The sequence below is a fragment of the Cydia pomonella genome, chromosome 17 (assembly GCF_033807575.1).
Source record: "Cydia pomonella isolate Wapato2018A chromosome 17, ilCydPomo1, whole genome shotgun sequence".
Lineage (NCBI taxonomy): Eukaryota > Metazoa > Arthropoda > Insecta > Lepidoptera > Tortricidae > Cydia > Cydia pomonella.
This window is the reverse complement of record NC_084719.1, coordinates 19,319,350-19,336,335: the sequence shown is the minus strand read 5'-3', so window position 1 is coordinate 19,336,335 and position 16,986 is coordinate 19,319,350. Positions and strand designations below refer to the sequence as shown.

Here is a 16,986-nt window from a genome sequence, read left to right as displayed (position 1 = left end):
AGTTTGGTCACGAAAAAAATCACACCAGATCACGTTGTGGGAGGGAAGATATAAGGAGATCTCACGTGTATATTTCTACCGTGAACGAAACGAAGAACAAATATCTTCCAAATGAGTAGATATTTTTTCTCGTTAAACATAAATCTTCACTTCGCACTTCAAAATAGCGAGTCTATTTTACGAAAATATCACCACATTCAAAACGAAAATAGGAAAATAAACAAGATTTACTATATACAATACTATTTATCTTAAAATTAGGTCGAATGAAAAAGTTTTTAAATCATACGCGTGAGATTTATGTGGGGGAGGGAGAGGTAGCCAAGAACCTCACCAAATATCACATGTCACAATAGCCGAAAAACCTCGCGTGATTTGTGCACAAGCCCTTAGGAGGTTTATAAACGTCCTAGGTGAAAATAAAAATGCAAAACATCATTGGCCGGTTCACTTTGTGTAACGTTCAAGGAACTTGATTTCTGTGCTACTTCGTATGGGCACAGTGAAAAAAAAATCCCTAGCGGCTTTCATATTTATTGTCACTTTAACAAGGTACGAGATTAAATCCCTTGGCTGTAGATACAGTCTGTATCTTTAGGTATTTAAAAAAGGTAAACAAAATCTACCCTCAAATGGCTCTTTAAGGCAGCTGAGGGTAGATGAAAACATTACATGATCAAATGTAGGTTTAAAGTCAGGTCGTTGTGGTGTGACAGATCCAGGCGGTTTTGTATTTGGTTGGTTAACCAATAAATATAAAAACTACCCGAAAATGTACAAATTGTTTGTTTACCTTTTTTTAAATACCTAAAGATACAGACTATAACTACTTTTACTTTTAGGCACTATCGTCTTGTACCTAATTATAAAGAAAGCATCTTCAATCCGTTTGAACATTGTGCAGCTCTCTCGTAATAATTTACCAGTAACGCGAGATGCATAGATCAATAACATATTAAGATTTTTATAGTTCGAGTTGGCGTCAAGGTCACATTAATTCTGAGCCAGTATGCCTATTTAATAGTTGCACAGTAACTGTATGTAATAGTGTGTAATTTAGTAGTTATTTGCACATTTTTTTATTTAGTAAATTGTCTAAAACTGAAACAAGAAATCCCTAAGTCCCTTACCAATCGTGTCCATTTCATATGTCATCAGGTTAATTTGTAACGTTCATTGTCTTCTAAATTATTCATAGTACAGAGTATCTTTACATAATTAGCGGAAACTTGCAAATAAACAATTGTACTATTATATATCGAGTTCGCTAAGGTATTTAAGCAGTCCGTCTCTCCAGCGGTACCTAGGGCGTCCCGAGTGTCCAAGCGGTCTTCGGCCATTTGCTCCAAAGTACGATCTTCCAGACTGGACGATTTTCACCCATCGACGAGCGACGAAACGGCCGGCCGGCCTGGTGGTGTGCCACGTAAAAGTACATGATAACGGTTTGGAAATTTAACCGGTTTCCGAGCCTTGTTCAATCTTCTGGTTCCTGCGGAGTTTCCAAATTCCATCCCCTCGACGTGTAGGACCTAGAATTTTTCGGTAGATCTTCCTCCGCTACCAGTTGGACAGAGAAGCATGGCGGTCTTTGGTATCGGGAAGTGGATCTTACACTTCGGATCGCTGTTAAAATATTTAATAGAGTCCCAGATGACCTCAAAACTCTACCGGTATGTCAATTTGAAAAAAAAAATGTTTCAGTGGTTGCTTGGTAAATGTTATTACTCTGTTGATGAATTTTTAAATTGATATTTATTATGAATTGTTAATTAATTTTGCTAATCTTATACTGACTGAATTTTAATGTTTAATTTAACTCCTCATGTAAATAATTATGTAAATATTTCTACGCCGATGCATGCCGGCAGAATATGCTGATCTACCTTCTACTAACCAACAGTGTATGTACCATATTCTTGGAAATAAAGTATTGAATTGAATTGAATTGAATTGCGCCGCAGCAGTAAGTAAGAAAGTACTATTTTATGTATACATTTAAATACATAAATGAAACAAAAACTTGACAAAGATTGATAAAATTACGAAAGACGTTTTGAATAGGTAAGCGGCACAGTATTAAAATCTCCAATATGTTTAACATTATTTTATTAACTATGCGATTAATATATATAATACAATCTTGCAAGTCGATTTTAACCTTCGATTTGAAACTTTGCAATTACCTATGCGTAATTCAGATAACTATTATAAGTTACCCTAGCAACATTTATTTTAACATAATTACTCCCATCAAACATTGAAACCTACGGTCAATGTTAGACGGGTTATCCAGGTCCTCTAGATTGGTAAATACCTTCATTTTTCTTTGACCTAGCATGAACTAAAATCCCGCAGATACTCAATACTTTACCCCCGTAATCTTGAGAAGTCGCTATTCATTTCAACATCGACTAAAAAGGTTTCAAGATTTTGTGGCTCTCTCGGTAGCTCAATGAAAAATAATACTCTTTGTGAGAAAAGAAATAGTTATCATTATTTTCTAAGGCTTTGTAATTTGAAGTGAGGATGGAGTTTTATTAGAGCTTTTTGTCATTGTCCTTTTATATTAGCGAGCCCGCAACCGCCTGTCGACTTCAGAACTCAGAAATTAATGATTCTTCGGTCGAGCGTCGGAAAGCTAAACTGCATTTAATTTCCGATTTGATTTTTCAAAACATTATTACAGCGCTATCAATTACGCTGAGTTTCCAAGTAATTGCCCTAAAATTATTGAAGGAAGGGAAAATTTTTGGTCCTTTTAATGAACCCATTATCGGAAAACGTTTCATCACTTGAGACTTATAATGATTTTGGTCCGATTGAGCGATTGGATGCATTTCAAAATGTGTTACACATTAACGAGCACACATTAAAGTGATTTTCATTAATATTAACTGCTTTATACAATATCAACAAATGTTTGAATGACATTAAAATAAAACAGTAACGTTAATTATTTGAATATTTCTAATTATTGAATAAACGAACAGTCACTACATTTAGCTACTGAAAATAGTAAAATTTACTGTTATTTCGGAACAGTAAAATTTACTGTTTTGTTCGATAGGCTCATGTGAAACTGTTAAAAGCATTAAACGTTAATGCAATTTAAATAGTTTTAAATGCTTTTTTTTTTCAGTGTAAGTTTAGTGCCTATTTAACGGTGTGGCCAAAAAGTGAACGGCCTGCCTGATGGTAAAAAAACACCGTAGCTTAGGAATGCTTAGAACTCCAAATGTCACTAGCCAAGATGACAATCGTCGTCGAGGTGTCAGATGCTATTAAAAGTCACGTGACTATTTCCATACACAATTTAAGTTTCGATTGGTGTTTTCTAACAACAGTTGTCATGTTGGCTAGGCCCCTTGTCCAGTCTCTGTATACGAATACAAAAAATACAGGGTTGACAGCTTAAGGGACAACAGCACGCGAATCCATTTTTAGATTTGGATTCTCTGGGAAAGAGACGAACCCATTATTCTTGAGGGTACTTTCAATTAACTTTAGGGAAAAGTATCGTTAGTTATGGGATAGAGAGTTCAATATCAGAATGGAAATTGTAGGTACAACAAATCCATTTAAAACCACACTTTGACCTTAATGACATCAAATTATTGAAAGGAAATAGATTTAAGAATAAACTGACTGCTTGGCTTCTTGATAATTGTTTCTATAGTGTACAAAAATATTTAGATCACAACTGACATGCTGCTGAAATTTCTAGTTGATAATTGACATTCATATTCAGGAAATATTGTAAATTCTATTTTATTTATTATAACTTTGACATTTTGTTTAACTTCGACCCTCGATTATTATTTTACTTGACATTGTGTAAATTTGATATTTTTAAATTTTTGTTTCTATTTTTATATATATTGACTGTTTTTTTAAATATTTGCACGCCTGCATGCAGACTGAATGCACGGATTTTCTTTTATCTTGTAAGACCTTTATATTACTGTGTTCTATGCAAATAAATTCTTTGAATCTTTGAATCTTTGAATCTTTGAAACAACAACATAAACTACGCCAACGACATGGTGCTGCTCAGCGCCTCGGCGTGTGGGCTCGTTAAACTGATCACTATTTGTGGGTTATCCCCACTAGTTACCACCAAGTTGTTACCAGTGGTAACTACTGGGAATCTTTTTCCCACCTTTTACCACTGTTAACTACTGGGAAAAAAAATCCCCACTAGTTACCATCAACTCGGTTTGGTGGTAACTACTGGGATTTTTTTTTCCCAGTAGTTACCACTAGTAAAAGGTGGGAATTTTTTTTTCCCAGTAGTTACCACCACAATTTTGTTACGGTTTAATACTAATAAAAACAGTAGAATAGTAAAGTATAACTACACTAACACTGGTAACTAGTGGGAATAACCCCTATTTGTGAACGATACGCGGCGAGCCATGGGTTGGTCGACAACAGCAGCAAGAGCGAATGCGGAATTTTTAAGGTCAAGGGTAAATTATCGAACAAGGGTCAAGGGTAAGTTATACTTATCGAACTTGCTCCCAAAATTTAACGAGAACCTACTGAGAAATGCAACCTGTAGAGAAGAACAGCCAGCCAATACAAACCATAATTCCGTACAAGCCAGGAAGAACTTGATAACTCAACATATAAAATTGAAGATATTTGATGAACTTTATATTTTGAGTTCAAATTTCTTCAATTTTATATATCAACTTCTCGCCGTGTACCGAATTATTTGTAACAAACGCTCATGCTTCGAGCTCGCCCCGTCAACTGAATATATTATAGACCATAATACTGCATTATCATCGAAATTACGTACTTGTAAGTTTTCCAGCTTAATTGGATAGCAAGAACTGGTTAATTTCAAAGAAAGTTTGGCCTAAACAAACACTCAAACGTTGAAAGTTAAATAAAAGTTTTTGAAAAAGGTCTCTTTTTGGAAGTAAGACATGATCCTAATTTCTGGCTGTGAAACTTGTAAATCATGTTAGGTAGGGTCGAGAAAACGACTCACGCTCGACTATAGATATTTACGCTTACGAGATATACCTATAGGTTAATCCATAAGCTGGAACTTGCCCTGAGTCACTGAGCTGTTAACATTATCTAAAACCCGCGCCGTCTTCCATGAATCAACCTATACATGTATACGAAAGTCCCTTGTAAATAAAAAAATATATTAAGAAATATTAATCGTTGATGCTTGGGTCTCTCACTGCCGATGCGGGCGTGTACTCTTTCTAAGGGTGCGGCCACAGATGTCGGGATTCGGCGACTATTCATGATGGCGTCTCAAATAGCTACCCGAGGAAAATGAAAGAGACTCTATCACGAATATTCGCCGAATCTCTGCAAGTCTGGCCGATCCATAAAAAAAAAACACTTGTCTGCAAAGAAAAAATAGCACATCTTTACACGCTTTTCGTTGATCGCCTCCAGCCAGGTTGTCCTCAATGCAATGTTAGTTTTTTCAAACTTGCAATGAAATATTGACATGACTTACAAAGTAGGTCCAGAAATACTACATATCCGGAGCGATGAGTGAAGATGATAATTATGTAATAAAGGAACTTCATACAGCCTTATACACCTAGGCCTATAAAGCAACCTTTTGTTTTTAAACGTCAAATTGCGACACAACGTCTTGGCATTCAATCTAATATACTTACTATACTCCTTGCATCATCAAATAGTAGTAGATTAGTAATTAGTTTTTGGCTGTGTGAACCAACGAATAAAACAAATACTACAATGTTTTATATATTTTTTATTATTTCATTGCAGGATTGAGAAAAGCACTATACAAATCTTGGCCAGAAACGGGGTTTACGGCTGCGTATCCCTATCCGTCTATATTTACTTAGTCTGTAACCCTTCGGTTCCCGGCCTCTATAGTAATATGCAGTCAGCTGCAGAGACAGGTGACCCCCTCTGCATAAAATCAGTCTCTGCATCTGACTGAACTATTAAACCATAATTATCTAAATCTGTACCCCTAGTGTAAATTTATTCGATAGTGAGACGTGACGTATGCGTTTGCGTAGTCTTATTTTGTATGGGATTTTGAGTTTCCAAAACGTCCCGCTTGGCGCGCATGTCTCTAAATCCCATACAAAATGAGACTTAACGCAAACGCGTACGTCACGTTACGCTATCGAAAAATTTTACACTAGGGGTTCAGAACACCGCAGACCTTACAGAAAACCGCGGTCATTTGACTAGACTAGACCGTACTCATAGTGTTGTGTTCCTGCCGGTGAGTTAGGTTGCCAGAGCTCAACGAGGGGATGGGGATGCTAGGATCGGCAATGGCAAGGCTACGGAGACTGCTTACCATCAGGCGGGCTGTATGCTTGTTTGCCACCGACGTAGTATAAAAAAGAACAGACAAAATAAATAAGCGCAAAATAACATCACTGTATATCTAATCCGTTAGTAGGTCACGTAAGGAACGCTCACGCTATGATGATCCTCCCATTATTGCTTGATAAAATACCAACCTTAATTAATACGAAGGAAACAAAAGAAGCACGTTTCCCAACAATATGTTGCTTTCGTAACTTGAGTTGCTCCTTTAGATCACCTTTGTGTTTGTATTTATTGCCCTCGTAGTCTCTGGCGAAGAGCTCTGTATTATTACTTAAGTAAGAGCATTAGATACAGGATCAGGTTGGCTAGATAACACGTTGAGTACGACTGTGATTTTTGTTATGGCAGAGAATAAGACAACTGTAATGTTTTGCAGACATATTACTGCACTAAATTACGTATAAAAAAAGCGGCCAAGTGCGAGTCGGACTCGCCCATGAAGGGTTCCTTTATGACGTATTAAAAAAAACTACTTGCTAGATCTCTATCAACATTTTACTCTCTCGTCTCTCGCGCAAACTATTCAGTTTAGAAAAAAATGATATTAGAAACCTAAATATCATTTTTGAAGACCTATCCATAGATACCCCACACGTATGGGTTTGATGAAAAAAATATTTTTATTTTATGACTTATTAAAAAAACTACTTACTAGATCTCGTTCAAACCAATTTTCGGTGGAAGTTTGCATCGTAATGTATATCATATATTTTTTTTAGATTTTTCATTCTGTTATTTTAGAAGAGTTACAGGGGGGGGGGACACACTTTTTTTCACTTTGGAAGGTTCTCTCGCGCAAACTATTCAGTTTAGAAAAAAATGATATTAGAAACCTCAATATCATTTTTGAAGACCTATCCATAGATACCCCACACGTATAGGTTGGATGAAAAAAGATTTTTTGAGTTTCAGTTCTAAGTATGGGGAACCGCCAAAATTTATTGTTTTTTTTCTATTTTTGTGTGAAAATCTTAATGCGGTTCATAGAATACATCCACTTACTAAGTTTGAACAGTACAGCTCTTATAGTTTCGGAAAAAAGTGGCTGTGACAGAATCGGACAGACAGACGGACATGACGAAGCTATAAGGGTTCCGTTTTTTGCCATTTGGCTACGGAACCCTAAAAACGTTCATTCACTAAGTCTGTATTGACCGTCCAGTGGCGCCCTCATTAGGGGATTGTGTTTTCTTATAAACCGATTTCTGTATAATTTAGCATATTAAAGTTGTTGTCCTACTTATTGCCCAATTTTTGATCTATGTGATATAGTTTTATATTATCTACCTACTTTTGAATTCATCACCTAAACGGAAAAAGTGGCTACCATTTACCGTTTAGGTGATAAAGCAAAAATTTGGCAAAATAAAACTGTGACAAAGACCAAAGTTGGGGAATCAGTAGGACTACAACATTAATATACAGCGGCGGTATCATGGTCGCATTTTATTCACTTGTCATGTCATGCGGAAGGCTTGGAAACCGGTTAAATTTCCAAACCGTTATCATGTACTTGGCGCAAAACCTTATTATTTCGGTTACGCTCGAAAAATCGTTATTGTTAAACCGGTTTTTTATTAGAACAGTTCTTGTCAAATTAACCGGTTTAGAACAATAAAAACCGTCGTTGTGTCACTCGTCAAATAAACCGTTTTTTTTAGGTTGCAATAAAGTTCTTAAAACGTTCGCGTTCTTATAAAAGTTCGGAGGAAAACCGAAATAAATATATCGTATTTAAAAAACCGGTTCCGAGCCTTGATCGTGCGTCACTTTCGCACTTACATACTTGTTAGAACGTGACAAGCATAATGACAGATGATAAAAACAGACCATCTTCCTTGAAACGGTTTGGTTTATTAGAAAAGACAATCCTCCTAATGAGGGCGCCACTGGACGAACACTGCACTCTTACCCCCTTATTCATAAACGTCTACTAAAGTTACGATGCCGCTAATAATCGTTTGTCGACGTCGTTCGACGTTTCGAATCGTTTATGAATAAGGGGGTTAATGTCGAGCGGTGGCTAAAATGACCCTTTGCTATATCATGTTTTTAGTGCGAAAGACTACTACCTAGAGTTACGCATGTTTTATTCGCAGTAATAAACACTAAGAACGAGTTAGTCATAACAGCATCACATAATAGTACATTATGATACAAGTGTGCTAAGTTGGTTACTACACATGAGGCGATATTGTGCGCGCGAGCTGTAAGCGAGCGCGCAATAAGAAAGCCGATGTGGGTAATGACCAATGTCGTGTGTCGTTTCATACGACGTTTTTCAACACACTTACGAGGAAAAAACAAAACTTATAAATCAGATTTTTTTGTCAAAACAGTAAAGGCACCTACAATTTTCAAAATGGTGGCTTACAGTTTTAATATCGAATAATTGCACCAAAGCGTGCTGGGCTTGTAGGCACTTATTCACCAGCTCATTGGAATAAGCTACTAACACGTTTTCCAAGAAAGACTGGGCGTTTTTGCTGATTTTCCATTGAATAAAAGTTTCATATGCCGCCAATTATTTTTCACCCGATTTTGATGGTAAAAAGCTATCGTTCTCGGCTCTTGCCTCTATTAGTATTACTGGCAGCGTCAATTTTATGTGATCTTCATTTTCAATACTTGAAAATGACATGTTCGTCAATATATAAACTAAAAACATGCCAAACTATTCCAATTTTATGACAAATACGGAAAATGATTGGCGCGTTATTTATTTTTTTACGCACGATTCCAATGCGCGCGCAAGGCAAAGGCGCGAACGAAATCGCCAAACATCCAATTAAAAAAATGGAAAAAAGCTAAAATTTTTGTATTTCTATTCGACGGATGGAGATCAAATCGATAAAATTTTATGTTTATTCATTAATGTAATTTACGAGATAGTTTAATCTATAAATTATGTTTGGTGTGATAAAACCTCTTTGAACTAACATCTGAAACCTAATGGTTAAAAAAAAAAAAACGTATTACTCGACCAAATTAAAAAGGCTCCGTTTCCATGCATATTATTTGCAATCAGTTACCTTCTTAACTGAGTCTGATAATATAATGAAAAAGCCCAAGTGTTATAATATACTGAAAAAGCACGCGTGTTTAATATCTAGGATTATGAGCCAAAAATCAGTGGAATAAAAAGGTCGTTTTGAGCAAGTGTGTTGAAAATATATCTTAACGTATACGTAAACTTACAATATAACAAGAGTTCTTGAAGCGTACCGGAAAAACCAGAACTGTTTTTGGTCTCAATGTCAAAAAACAGCCTATGAATTATTAGAGCTTTATATTTTCCTAAAGCTTTTTATTATCCCCTTAGCCCATTCGTTGTCTGTGGGCATTCATAAATAATACTTTTTAATGTATGCTATTTGAAGTTACGCCAATTCTTGAGAATTTATTGTAACCCCGAGAAATAGGTCACGCAATGTCCCCACACTGTAATGTACTGAGACGGGTGATAAGGGCCATGATATAAAGTGAAATCCTTTCAGAGAATGCCTTAACAATGGCAATTAAAATATCACGCAGATAAAGCGTTTCATGAGTTTATATTCAACGGTATATTGTTTGAATATCGTACTGAGCCCCTAGTGTAAATTTATTCGATAGCGAAACGTGACGTACGCGTTTGCGTTAAGCCTCATTTTGTATGGGATTTAGAAACAGCGCGCCAAGCGGGACGTTTTGGAAACTCAAAATCCCTTTCAAAATGAGACTTAACGCAAACGCGGACGTCACGTTTCGCTATCAAATAAATGTACACTAGGGGTACAGAATTATATTTTCTAAAGGATTCATCAAGATTACTGATAGCCTTTTGAAAAACATTTTAAATTGGGCCCAGTTGAAGTAGAAAAGTACTAATATCTGTTGCTGACGGATTAGTTGTGCTCGATTTGTTTTTAACAATATTTTAGTCGGTTTAATATGGCCATTTATTATGAAATGCTACACAATTTATTTCTAAAATTAGTGTAGTTTTCTGTTTTTCGCAAAATGTAGCATTAATTGAAATTTAATTTAAATACTGGAATAGGCAAATCGATGTCCGAATGGAAATGATAGACAGTAACGTCTTCTTCTTCTTTTCATCCTGTTACCCTATCCTGGGGTGTCTGGCTCGAATCATATTTTTCTACTGACTCCGGTCCTGGGTTGTTTGGGTTTCCCTCCCACCCCGATATACCCATCTCTTGCTCCACAGAACCACAACAGCGGTAATGCAGCTGCATCGTTAATGCCGCTGCATTACTGCTGCGGCGTTGATGTCGCCGCTGTATCTATAATTTCCTTGATAAAATGAGTGACGTTCGCCATTATTTACATTACTGCCGCAATTATGAAGCCACCGCAATAATGTAACTGCAGTTGATATCCAAATTTCACCGTTATGGATGATGGCAACTGCATTACTACTGTAGAACGTTTTCTGAAAATTAGCGAATGCACTTTTGCTTCTTGAGAAAAATAAAAGGATTTGAACAATTGAGCTATCTGAACATTTTGAATAAATACTTCCAAACTGTATATAAATAAATATTCGGGGACAGTCTGACACAGATCGACCTAGCCCCAAACCGAGCAAAGCTTTATATATAGAGAAAACGCCCATGACTCAGGAACAATAATCTGTGTTCATCACACAAATAAATGCCCTTACTAGGATTCGAACCCGGCACCATCGGCTTATCGCCGCAGACTGGGCACCTCCCAACCTGCGGCGATAAGCGAGAACGAGTAAAGCAAAGAGTTGGCGATCGGCGAGGAGCGATTGATATTAGCGCCCAAAAGTACGATTGAGATGCAATATCAAATCACTTTTTTTTTAAATTCAGGAACAAGTACTAAACTGGTAAGAATTACTATGTAAAAGCACAAAGTGAATGAAGTTCTTTGAAGTTCAAAAGTAGTATTGAGTATAGGCCCAGAACTAGCAGAACCTCCAACGCGCACGGTCCGTATAGGCGTAAACCTATGTTCTGCTATCTTGCGGCCTGAATCGGAACCATAAACTGTATATTGTCCAATTGTCTTTATGTTTCTGTACATTGACTGTAATCGTTATGTGATGTGAGGAGTGCAATAAAGAGTATTGTATTGACACTTCACGCCAAAGCAAGTGCTGTTCGCTACAGTAAAGTTCACGTACGATTTCTTATGCATTGTAGGTTCTGCCATCTTGTGGGCTACGATGGAAGCTTAAACTTGACGTTTATACTTCGCGCCAATAAACAGGGGGCCCCTGTGCTGCTCCCTACAGATCATGCACGTTCTATAAAGATTTTTGCTTCTGATCAATGTCTTCGAGATGTCTATTCTTGTAAACACAGTATCTACTTCTTTGGCAGCAACTAAATACAATTTTGTTAAGCATGTTTTAGCCTTTCACACATCTCGAACCGTTTTAATTCACGGCCCGATTCGAACTTAAAGATACGTCAAAAATTTCCTAAAGATACGACATGGAATGGCTATAATATCAGAGACAAAAGTGACGTTTTTGTTTAAAAAAACGTCGATTTTGACACACATCTAATCCATATCGTGTCTATGGAAGGTAGAGGCAAGAAAAGCGCAGGTGGCCTAGCGGTAAGAGCGTGCGACTTGCAATCCGGAGGTCGCGGGTTCAAACCTCGGCTCGTACCAATGAGTTTTTCGGAACTTATGTACGAAATATCATTTGATATTTACCAGTCGCTTTTCGGTGAAGGAAAACATCGTGAGGAAACCGGACTAATCCCAACAAGGCTTAGTTTTACCCTTTGGGTTGGAAGGTCAGATGGCAGTCGCTTTCGTAAAAACTAGTGCCTACGCCAAATCTTGGGATTAGTTGTCAAAAGCGGACCCCAGGCTCCCTTGAGCCGTAGCAATATGCCGGGACAACGCTAGGAAGAAAGAAAGGAAGGTAGAGGCAAGATAATCGTGTCTTTAGCAAATGTGTGACGTTTTGAACGTCAAGAACACCTAATGTCGTCGTTGCTAGTCGTGCTCACAGCGCCAAGGACAAGTATAGGTGTTATGGCGGACGCTGTCAAAGTAACCTTCACACTTTCGAGTAATTAGCTCCCTTGGTTCCGGTTAAAGGTTTACATTAGCTCCCTTGCGCCCGGAATCTTGGCGTTTGAGTGATGTTTGTATTTCTGACATAAAGTTCGAATCGGACCGTCAGGGTGATTTAGCGAACGCACGCCGGCCGACTCTCACTAATGGATTCAAATTCTCCACGTCTCTTTGAAATGTAAGTATAAACACGATAAAGCTGGAACTTTTATGCTTTTCCAATAATATCGGTTTTACATTTGAAAACGGCAAACAAGAATTCAAGGAATCCCATAAATCAAAGTATTGCGATAAAGAAATATTGTCGCTATTCAGAAGTTGGGGTTTAGGTTTGAGATTGAAGCGTTCGATGTTATTTGCACGAAATACTAACGATCCACTCCTTACATTGTCAAATATAAAGATATTTTTTTTTAATTTGTTTTGAGATCTTTAAGGATAAGGTAAAGTGACTGTGTAGTTAAGGATGGAGCATGCTTACTTAAAATATCGATTAGAAAAGGTACAAGTTATAATTAGTTGGGAATAGGTGATTCCACTTTTAAGCCATTAAGAAAAATGTATCTACAAATAATGTTTGTGTTAGATATGTTTGCGTGTGTGTAAGTTAAGATAAGTTAGCAGTGATTTTGATAGCCTAGACGACACAAGTGTCAAGTAAACGTCATAATTTTATAGAAAGTTGACGTTTAAAATAACTCGTGCGCTGGGCTATCGCTGCCAACTTATATTGGTTTGTAGAGTCAACGGACCGTAACATGATATTTCCATATTAGGCAATCGAATTTTATTTTACCTACTCTAATTTATACACTTATGTGATACGGTACGGTTAAAGAGAAGTGTATACTCTCATAATGATGGCCTATTAATAATAATATGTAGGTGCCCCTATTTAAGAATTATCTAAGAAGTTCACAAATGTTAATAAAGGTAAAGTGGGCAAAATCACTGTCTGTTTTTTTTTCTAATACGTTTCTCGTAGTCGCCGAGCCATTTTCGTCAGCAGAAAAATCGGCAAATAAAAAAAAAAAAACAACGGCTTGCACTCCGGGAGTGCCCGCAGAAGTGAAAACTTAAATATTAACGTTGTGCATTTTTGATACTTTGGAATGGTTAGGGAATAATTTTGCACGAATTGCTTTAATTATCAGTATAAAAGTAATTCATGTGGTAAAATACGATATTCATTTATTGCGCTATCGTACACAAACATGACAATTCATATGACATAAAAATTTAAAACTTCAGAACTATTACAATTATTTAACATTAAAAAGTCTATCTCTCAGAAATATCAACTTCCATCCATAATTTCAACGACTCTTACACCATCATCATTACTAGAACCATCATCGCCAATCTCTAAAACTGATACGATAGGTTTATGGTAGCTGAAATAAGGAACGAACAATTTTGATTCGAACCTATTTAAATGTCTAATAAAGACCGCATCAATAGTAGTTTTGTATTTCGTAGTGCTACGATTGCGATCATTTGACATCGTTAAACCAAATTCATTATTTAAAAATTCAATTAATAATTGATTTTTATCGTCTGCAAAGTTTATGTTGAAATCTCCAATCAAAATAATTGGCAAATCATCAAAGCTTTTCCGATCAGGTCACGTGTCCGTCTTACGAATTTTCAATCTGTCGAATCTGTCGGTCACGTGACCTGTCGCGAGTTTAACATTTTTCCCCATTACAAAAAGTGCACAGCGCCGCTAAAGAAGTTTTCAGTGTTTTCACTTCAAAAAATAGACGCGAAGGGTTATTGTCAATTTGTGCACAGACAATTTGGATTTCGCGCCTTTTGCTTCTGACAAAGTTGTTTGACGGACTATATCATGAACTTTGATCGAAGTTTATGATCGTGATTGTACTTCATCTATTTATGAGCATAGACAATCAGACCTGAAATATAATATGTATTAGTCTAGCCTTCACACAGTTGTATTTAGGCTGCTAATACCAAGTTAATGGTGCTAATTATTATTGAGTAAGGCAACATAATATAATAAACGTAATAAATATGGAAGTAAGGAATACAATCTCCATATACCAAAAAGTGTCCGTCAAAAAAAAAAAAAAAAAAAACAAATCATAGACAGCGCACTTTACTCCGTCAATAGCACCTAGCTTCTTAACTACTCTAGCGCTACTCTGTAGAGATTTAGAACTATTATTTATAGCTGACAGCTGTAGACTTTTGCAACAGTTCTGCCTATGGAGATTGTATTCCTTACCTCCACCTTCCATAATAATAACAGCGTATTGTATGTTTGAAACCATATTTCACGCTTGGTATAGTTTGGGTATTACCTACCGACTTAATGTTAACTTGTTCTATTAAGTAATTTATCCTTGGGGTCTATTGCGAGCATCGAAACTCGAAATTTCATTGTTGCGTCTCTTTTACTCAAGTCATGCAAGTGCGACAGAGACGGAGATACCAAAATTTCGATTTTCAGGGTAAGGTTATTAATTTTCATAAGTAATTGTTCAATGAATTGTGTGAAGGCATTATGTTCGTCAGCAAAGTGAGTGTGGTGTTCATAATGACCGAAAACAAAATTATTTTTTAGAAAATAAGAACTAGTAGAGCTGTCAAACTGAGGTATGTATAATATTATCAGTATATTCTTAGACTATACATCTATTCTAGAGTCTGTGCGGAGAGAGAAGAGTCGTGGAATGTATGGGGCCCAATACATTCCACGCAAAATTCCACGACTCTTCTCTTTTACAATCAGTAACCCTTTGGTAATAGACAATGATGACGGCAAGTTTGACATTGACTATTGTCATTAATAGTCAAGAACTCAGACTAATGTCAATTATACTGTCATAACACAACAAGTCAAATATTCGGCCCACAAATTCTAAGTTTTTCTTTTCCGTTCATATAAGTAATAATGCAGTAAAACAGTTCAAATGGTGCTTGGGACAATACTAACGGCAGGTGCCTCGGTCACCGCCAGCCTCTTCTTTGTCCACGTCGCAGTCCTACCGCTGGTCTTCAAATACAGCAAATTCATCCAAAGGAAAATTGTCTTCTCGAACTGTGTTAACTACCCAAGAGATCCCGACTATGAGAATCCCTCGAGATGTAACATTATCGGTGGTAGAAATTTCCAAGTGGAGTTTCATTCAGAGGCCGCTAATTGCCCAGTCAAGATCGGAGCGTGGCAAATGATTCCATATTCGTTATGTCAATGTCCAAGCCCTTGTGATTTTAAGAAAAAGCAATGCTGCTCAGTGCAAGTTCTGCAGCAGACTCAAAATCCTATCGTTTTATACTGCCACGGTAACTCTAATCATAGAGGATCACCACACAGACTGTTAATGTATCAAGTATTTCAAAAGCTAAATTTTCATGTCGTCACTTTTGATTATCGCGGTTACGGCGATTCCGCGCGCATACGACCGACGGAAGACGGCGTTGTAGAAGACGCTTTTCACATGTATTCGTGGATAATAGATAATGTAAAACAAAACAGCCCGAAAGTGTTAATCTGGGGACACTCGCTCGGTACAGCTGTGGCGTCGAACCTAGTTGCAAACTTGGAGAAACTATGTGAGCGGTTTAAGAAGAAACTTGTTCCGCTGCCGTACGCATTGGTTCTGGAAGCAGCGTTCAACAATCTGTGCGACGAAATCGAGCAGCATCCATTGTCTAAACTCGTTTCTTGGTTACCGTATTACAAAGACACGTTTCTGAAGCCTTTTATGGATTCATCGGAATTCGCGTTTCGAACAGATCAGCATTTGAAGTTGGTTCCTGAGATACCGATATTGCTGATACACGCTAAAGGTGACAAGATAGTGCCGTATGAGTTGGCTATTAAATTGCATTGGGACATAAAGGAGTCTCGATTAGAAGGCGGAGCGCCAATCATGCTGCACCCCTTCAGCCGCGGACAAGGCTTGGGCCATAATAACATATGCGAAGCCGAAAGTTTGCCACAAGTTGTTACAAAGTTCATGGAAGTTGTTGAAAATTACAATTCTAACAAAGTGTTAAAAGGTAATGGAGTTTTATAAATTTATGTGTCATTTCGGATTTTTTATTAAATTTAGAAGTTCATTTCTGTTTTATTTTGCCTTGATGTCGTATAGAATAACCAACTAGCAACTGACTCTTATTGCCATGTTATTAAAGGTTAGATTTGACAATTCTGCGCATCGGAGTTTGGTCAGCTTTTCACGTCTAGTCGGTTGCCAAGTTGGTGTAGAGCTTAGACTGACTCTACCGACTATCTAAAGGTAAAAAGTAAATTAAGTTTATTAAGATGAAAAGGGATAACCGGTTCTCCATACAAAAACGTAGTCCCCATTATCCTCTCTGGATGTTATAGAATGTTTATGCAATTTATGCCCCTTTGTTAGTTTGGTAGTTTGTTAAAAGAGTAGGAGGTTATAAAAATTGTATAGAATTGCTTGTCCTAACTCCTATAATAATAATAAAAACACTAAAATAAATAAACGTAGGGATATATAACCATTCGTCATTATACCATCGCTTAGCTTTCAATACCGCGCAAGTCAGATTTGCTTACTT

The 16,986-nt window shown here is 37.0% G+C and overlaps 1 protein-coding gene across 1 annotated transcript; it reads left to right on the top strand.

Annotated features, from left to right (window-relative positions):
• The first annotated feature begins 15,169 nt into the window (after positions 1-15,169).
• LOC133527258 (lysophosphatidylserine lipase ABHD12-like) lies at positions 15,170-16,512 on the top strand. Its single transcript, XM_061864196.1, has one exon. The coding sequence runs from the start codon at positions 15,360-15,362 to the stop codon at positions 16,467-16,469; it is 1,110 nt and encodes a 369-aa protein (XP_061720180.1). The 5' UTR covers positions 15,170-15,359; the 3' UTR covers positions 16,470-16,512.
• The last annotated feature ends 474 nt before the right edge of the window (positions 16,513-16,986 follow it).